The sequence below is a fragment of the Terrapene carolina genome, unplaced genomic scaffold, assembly GCF_002925995.2.
Source record: "Terrapene carolina triunguis isolate 2854851 unplaced genomic scaffold, T_m_triunguis-2.0 Scaffold38, whole genome shotgun sequence".
Taxonomy (NCBI): Eukaryota; Metazoa; Chordata; order Testudines; family Emydidae; genus Terrapene; species Terrapene triunguis.
This window is the reverse complement of record NW_020664389.1, coordinates 5,818,067-5,825,588: the sequence shown is the minus strand read 5'-3', so window position 1 is coordinate 5,825,588 and position 7,522 is coordinate 5,818,067. Positions and strand designations below refer to the sequence as shown.

The 7,522-nt window shown below is 39.3% G+C and overlaps 1 protein-coding gene across 1 annotated transcript in view; it reads right to left on the bottom strand.

Annotated features, from left to right (window-relative positions):
- Window positions 1-1,139: 1,139 nt before the first annotated feature.
- SAMSN1 (SAM domain, SH3 domain and nuclear localization signals 1) overlaps window positions 1,140-7,522 on the bottom strand; it is a 38,139-nt gene continuing 31,756 nt past the window's right edge. Inside the window, exon 8 of the mRNA XM_024217205.1 lies at window positions 1,140-1,384. Within this exon, the coding sequence (XP_024072973.1) occupies window positions 1,185-1,384 (200 nt within the window). The 3' untranslated portion in view covers window positions 1,140-1,184. The remainder of the gene's footprint in view (window positions 1,385-7,522) is intronic.

The window sequence follows — 7,522 nt, the reverse complement described above, 5'->3', positions numbered from 1 at the left end:
TTGTCAAATGAAGTACTTCAAGAAGAGGGGAAAAGCAAATAAAAGGTATATTCCAGTGTAAAATACATGGGGAAGTGATGATTAGTTGTTGTATGGAGGACACTGATAATATATACCAACGTATTAGCTATTGGCTTTTGCATACAAACAAGTATTTCTACTGACAAATTTCACGCTAAGTGCACAAGGAAGGAGTTTCACCAAAAATACTAATGAAGGCTCAGTTGTGGCTATCAGTTTGTTGCTAATAGCTCTCTCTTTCATTTTACAATGTTTAGAAAGACTATAAATAGTAATGAAAAGATAAATGTGTACGAAATTCAAACGGCAAGTTGCTCCTAATGGCTACTGAAGACAGAGGGCCTGATTCTCATTTACACTAAGGCCCCTTTGCACCACATGGTAATGTAAAGAGGCCTTCAAGTGGCTGTAAATTATATTGATGCCCATTTTAAGGCCAGTTTACACAGCAGAGTGGTGTAAAGCAGCTTTAATGTCAATGTGAGTCAGACCCAGTATTTTTCATTATTCTGCAGAATATCGACCTAATCACCTTTTGATTATGCTGATGTACTGGTGAAAAGTATGTTTTGTACAAATATCAGAGAAACATTCATCAGAAGATAAAAAAGGACAGTAATTAATATTTAGCTTTTAAAATAAATATGTACACCATTTACAATATTTCAGAATGTTTCAGAAGATAATATATCCAGAACTATGTGAGAATGCCTAAAAATAACTCCCTATTCTTTTAATAGGAAATGATTTAATATACAAATATATATATATATAGCTAGGGTGACCAGATAGCAACTGTGAAAAAATGGGAGGGGGGGGGGAAATAGGCGCCTATATAAGAAAAAGTCCCCAAAAACGGGACTGTCCCTTTAAAAATGGGACATCTGGTTACCCTATATATTGCAGTTACTTATTTTCCCTTCAGTCAACTGTTCAAAAATTAACAAACAAGGATCGCATGGGACATTATTTTCATCAACCAAGATTCAGGTACCCAATGTCCATATATTGAATAAAGTCAAAAATACTGTACTTCAGCTGAAAATCCTAAGAGTGCTTTCGATGTTGAGAATATTTGCAGCCCATTACTCTGCTGTCATACTAGCAAGTTAGCTTAATGTATCTGATAGTCCTGTCTGCAAAGCTGCAGAAAAGCACATATATCAGTTGGTCTCAGTGATGGTGATCGTCTGTAGCATGTCAGATAGGTTTTCTGGATCTAGCTCTTCTTTGCCATTATCTGAATTTTCCGATAAGATGTAACAGCCAGAATCTCTCGGACAGTCATTTAACTCTGACTTGTTAAAGCTGAGATCAGGGCTTAAGGACAGGGGCTGTTGCTCATTTTCATGTTCTTGTTCAGCTGTAAAAAATGAAAAGGAAAGTGTTATGAACCCCCCGTGAACAACACTTAGATGATTACAAGATTGTTCTTGGAGCACTGCAGAAACTGAATTAGCAAACTGCAGCTCTATTAGAGCTGTACCTTATATCTGTTAGAAATTGAAACCTTAGAAATCAAAGGATTGAGCATTTTCACTACATGATGTCAACAGTCACTGTAGCCCACTTAACATGAACATGATCTTGCAATACATTGCTCAAAGGATACCTGAACCCCGAAGAAGACAAAAGGACTGTGTATTGGTTCAAGGGTCTGCTTGTGCAAAATGCATTGCAATGCTGGGGTCTATATGTCTGGCTCTTCCCCTTCCCTCACTTTCAAAACCCTTTTAAAGACCAATTCAGTACCATCTAACATTCAATGTGCCCTCAACCTTCTGTGATTGATGTGTAATGTATTGTAGCTGCTGTACCTTTAGGCTATAAGCCCCACAGGGCATGGATTTAGGCTATGTCTACACTACGCAGCTTTTAGCACAAAGCTGTGCCACTACAGCCATGCGGCTAAAAGGCACGCAGTGCAGCTGCTGTTTGTCGGCGGGAGAGAGCTCTCCTGCCAACAAAAAACTTCCACACCCAGAGAGCGGTGGTAGCTTTGCTGGCAGGAGAGCACTCCTGCCGACAAAGTGCTGTTCACATCGGTGCTTTTCCTTGACAAAACTTTTGTCTTTTAGGGTGTGTGTGTTTTTGTAACACTTCTGAATGACAAAAGTTTTGTCGTTCACTTGCAAGTGTAGACAAAGCCTTAGTGTATTTATTTACAGTACTGGGTATGTTAACCATGCCATACAATTGCAAGATTTTCAAAAGCACCCACAAAGAGGGCCAGATTTGCCAAAGAGCTCAGTTCCCATTTCAGTACCAAAATGAAGTGGCCAGCTTTTCAAAAGCAATAAGGATCAGATTTTTAAAGGTGTTTAGGTGTTGCTGTGCTCAGCAGTGCAAAGCCTAACTGGGTTAGATACTTAAGTCTCATTTTCAAAAGGGATTTAGGCACTTGGGATTTCAATGGGATGTAGGCACTGAGCCTAACTTTCACTGAAATTCAAAATCCCTTTTGAAAATGATACTTAGGCTTTGCAATGCTGAGTGCAGCAATAACTAAATACCTTTAAAAATCTAGACTTTAGCTTTTCAGTGAGAGTTGCTGGTGCTGAGCATTTCTGAAAATCTGGCCATACCTAAATAAAGGATGAGATTTTCAAAGGCACAAAGTCACCCAACTCCCATTCATGTTGTTGAAAATCTCCCCAAATTAAATAGAAGCAAATTTCTCTTTCAAAACATTTGTCCTTATTTAGCACTTGCATTATAATGAATAATCTGCCAGTGAATGGAAAAAAGACATACAGGTCTGTCGCATCTTACACGCATTTAACATGCGCGATTTCAGCTTTACGCGGTCGGCAAAAACAAAACAAAAAAGAGAAAAATAACAATTTTAATACTGTACTTGTAGTGCCGGCGATTCCGCCTGCCATTCAACTCAATGTAATTTTGACATACGCGGTTTTCGCTTTACGCGCTAACCGCGGAACGGAACCCCCGTGTAAGATGAGACTCATCTGTACTGCCTCAACAGGAAGAAAATAAACTGATCTCTCAACCAACTACAACCTAGTATCTCACTGAACATACCAAAATGTCATGAATTTGATATATATTTGACACAGAGAGTCACTGGTGGTTCACTACTCTACCAGCAACTCATATCAGGCCTGACATACTACACCTAACACACTGTTGGCACTCTGTATCTAAAAGCTGTCCCATAAGGTATCATATACGAACTGGTAACATGCTGGTCTTGAAAATCATGTCATGGCGTATGCATGGGGTGTGTACAAAAGGTTATCAATACATGCTAGAATTGTGTTCTAAACATGCGTGTCAGGCAGGATTATGATACAGAAGGAATGTGGTTCTGCCTACTTGACTGTGTCTCCGATGTAAATTAGGTAAGGTGTGACCAAAGACAAAGAAAAGCACATTTACATACAAGGCAAACAAAGCCATCAGGAGAGCAAAAGGGGAAAGAGGAATAGTCGTAAGAGAGTTATTGTGAAATTTTTATATGTAATGATCAGTTTTGTTCTCAATTAATACTATATTTGTTAATGATGACAGCTTTATAGTGAACATGAATCCTGTGTATTGGAGGTAGAGTAGATTATGTGCATTTACAGAATGGTCATATATAGCATATGTCTACCAGGAGGCTGGGGTCCAGATTGTATTTACAGTGTGCATTGCTGGTGCACCAGGAAGAATTAAGGCTTTGGATGCAAAACCCTCCCTGGAAAAGGCAGGCATGCAAGGAAGATTCATAGATAGTCATTTCAAAACAATCACAATATTTCATTCAAAAAAACTGTAAAAACTGGACATTTTGGCATTGCTGGAACTTTTTTCTTTTTCCTCCTAACCAAAATTCTGGCAAAATCAACCTGATTTCACAAAGCATTTCAGTTTCCAAAGAATTGTGTAGTCTAACACAATATGGTACCATCAAAGTATTTCCAACCAGCTCGAATTGTAATCATCTACCCTGAAACTCCTGTATAACACGTCTGCATCAAGACCATAACTTCTTTTGAGGTACAGATTATCTTTTTAGAAAGCTATCCATTCTTAATTTAAAGACTTCAAGTGATGGAGAATCCACCATTTCCCTATGTAAGTTAATGGTTAACTATCCTCACTGTTAAAAAGGTTCACCTTTGGTCAGATTTGGCATTGTCTGTAACTATTTCATCCTCTCCCCACCTTACAGAGGATGGTTTGTCGTATGAAATTTCACCTCTTTTTGTAGGGAAAATTTTTGGTAACATATCAGGCCAAGTTAATTTCTGGAGTAACTCCAGTAACTTAAATGGAGTTATACCAGGATTATTAATTAATTATTATTATTATTATTAGTTAATCACAATAATAGAGGATACATATGTGATGCCTAACCTAGCTTTTCTATTAGCTCATGCTACATTTCAGCCAATGGCAGCAAAAAACCAAGTCTGCGTGGTCACTGTGTGCTTACAGAAAGTTATTGTACGAACCCTTCCTTAGATGCTGAACTCAGTAGTTTTTCCTATTCCTCAACTGTAATCCCAGGATCATTTACATTACCACTTGCAAGTGCTTTTATCAGCTTCTGTAGAATCATCTCTCTGTCCCCTCAAGCAGTGACCTAAAAAAGTGTTAATCCTGTTTACATCATTATGGTCAAAGAGGAAGCTTTGTCTATTTCTTTCTTTCTTTTTTCAAAGTGAGCAGGAAGAGACAGTTATTGCTGGAATTTTTTTTAATTCCATTTTTTTTTGGTCATCCTATTTGTTTCCTTTTCATTAAAAGATGACTTTTTAACTATGTTCTGAAGAGTATATCTTCTTGTGCACAACTGGATCTGTTGTGGGTTTTTTGCATTTGTGTCTTCCCATCATGTTGTCACAATGACAGATCACATTTGGACCAAAAATGGCAGGAGCTGAAACTTCTGTAAGAGGACTATGTATGCATTTTTCCTCTGGCTTTTGAATTATTGTGTGCTGTGAATATATGGTAGTCTTGGGTAAACTCTGTAACTTTCTAGAAAGCAGAGTATTTGCACACACTTTTTTGTAGCAAAATCAATCTGAGACAAATAAGCTAAAAACTAAATTACTACAAAGACAGAATGGGACTCTGAAGTGGTGCAGCACTGAACTTCACAGTGTCACAACTTTATTATTGCTGGTCAAAAGATGGTATTTTCTGTGGAAAAAATTAGAAAATTTAGAAAATGTTCCAGTGTTTGTTGTCTGAAAAAAATAAAAATATTATTTTTTCTGTTTTTCATTGAATAAATAAAATAAATATTTTCTTCAGGAAAAACAGGCCAATTTTGTCTGAAAAAAATTGATAGAAAATTTTCAGCCTGCTCTGACTATCATGCAGTAAATACAAAAGCTGCCTCAACAGAATATTGAGCATTATAAATATATATGGATTCAGTATAAATGTCAAGTTCTCCTACTCCACAAATAAAAGCTATACTTATTTTTAACTTTTGACTTTTACACCTACTTGTTCTTAACTTCCTGGATACCCTGTCAAGCTCTTTATCATTAAAGGTAAGTTTGTAGGGTTAACCTGGATGTCAGTGAAAGATACACTGCACAGGAAAAGGAATAGATAAAGATCAACTACTGTTAAGTGTTGCAGATTCATCAGACCTCACTATCTGATCAACAAATGGAAGGCGTGTTATTTTTCCTACAGTAAATCAGTTTCATTTCAGATACATAGCTTTCAGTCAGAGCTGTCTAAGATAAGGTTAGAAGAGTCCAAGTATGCAGAATTTTGACACGTGTTCCAATACAGACTTTTTCCAAACTTTTTCTTTTTGCTGTGCCCTCCTTCTCCATGGAAGTCAGATAAGCGCCACACCCACCCTGCCCCATCTCCCATCCCTCTGGGACAGAAACTGGGGTGGTGGCAAGATCCAGCTGCCTCTATTCCCACATGAGCCCATGGCAGCTTGGCACGGAGCAAACCAGGATCCTTGCCCTCCTTCCCCCCCCATCCAGAGCCTCTCGCTCATGCAGGGCCTGGAGGGTTTAAAATATGCAGGGCTGCGGCCAGCCAGTTATCTGGGCTGGGGCAGCAGAGAGAGCTCACAGAAGTCCCCAGCGGTCAGGGAGTGGAGAAGGGGGAGAGCAGCAGGTTACTGCCAGAGCAGGATGGTACTGCTCTTTCCCTTACTCCTCTCCCTGACCAGTGGGGACTCCCTGTGCATTCTCTCCACTGCTGCCCGGCCCTGGTTCAGACCCCTCTGACCTCAGCCCTGCACCCCACCTTGTGCCTCCCGATAACCTCATTGCACCACACAGTTCGAAAACCAATGTTTTAATACTATTTTAAACTAAACTATAGGATTAGACTAAGAGTATTGAGGAAATTTTAGGCCTTAGGTCTTTGACAATGAATGTGTGATGAATATGTAGTTTTTCCACTTGTTAGCTCTTGGAAATTATTATTACTACCACTATTTCGGTGGGTCTGTAGATGTGCATGGAACTTTACAGAACTAGTGAAAGGATACGTCCCTTCAGAAAAGAGTTTATAATCTAAAACCCTGATTCAGGAAAACAATTACATGTATGCTTTAGAAAAAATCCTATTGACTATCAGTGGGACCAGGATTTCAGCTCATGACCACATATACCGGTATATATATAAGTTCAGTTATAACAATGGTGTCCAGCTTTTGCAACCCTATTTTCCAGTTGGATTGGCTGAAGCACAAGGAGGTCAAATGAGGTGTCCAAGGTCACACATTGAGTCAGACGCTCAGGTTGGACTTAACCCCAAGATCATCTTGGCTCCCTTCTTTTGTAGTAACTACTTGACCGAATGGCTTATTTATATTCCTCTATGCAGTTGTATCAATTTTAGTTTTTAACATCTTTGTACTTTAGAGTGTCATGTCAAACCTTGCACATTACTTCTCTCCTCATCAGTCCACTGACAAATACTACTGTGTTATGGCAATCAGTTAAGGTCAGCTTCATCACCATGCTCCTGATTCAGGAGAGCATTTTCCTTGAATGTGTGCTTAAAGTTAAGCATACATAAGTCCTACTGACATCTCTGGGACTTAATAAAAGCTTTATAATTAAGCACATGCTTAAATGTTAAAGGCCCATTCACTATTCTGCTCTTTGAGAACAGCGTTTGACTGAACTGAAATACTCATGTATTCACAGCTGATGTGAAGCAATTATTCATCTCATCCATGGACTCATAGACTCATAGACTCATAGACTTTAAGGTCAGAAGGGACCAATATGGTCATCTAGTCTGACCCCCCGCATGATGCAGGCCACAAAAGCTGACCCCCCCACTTTCCCTTAACTCTGCTGTTGAAGTTTCCAGATCGTGATCTAAAGACTTCAAGTCGCAGAGAATCTTCCAGCTTGCGACCCCTGCCCTATGCTGCGGAGGAAGGCGAAAAACCTCCAGGGCCACTGCCAATCTACCCTGGAGGAAAATTCCTTCCCGACCCCAAATATGGCGATCAGCAGAACCCCGAGCATACAGGCAAGATTCTCTAGCCAGA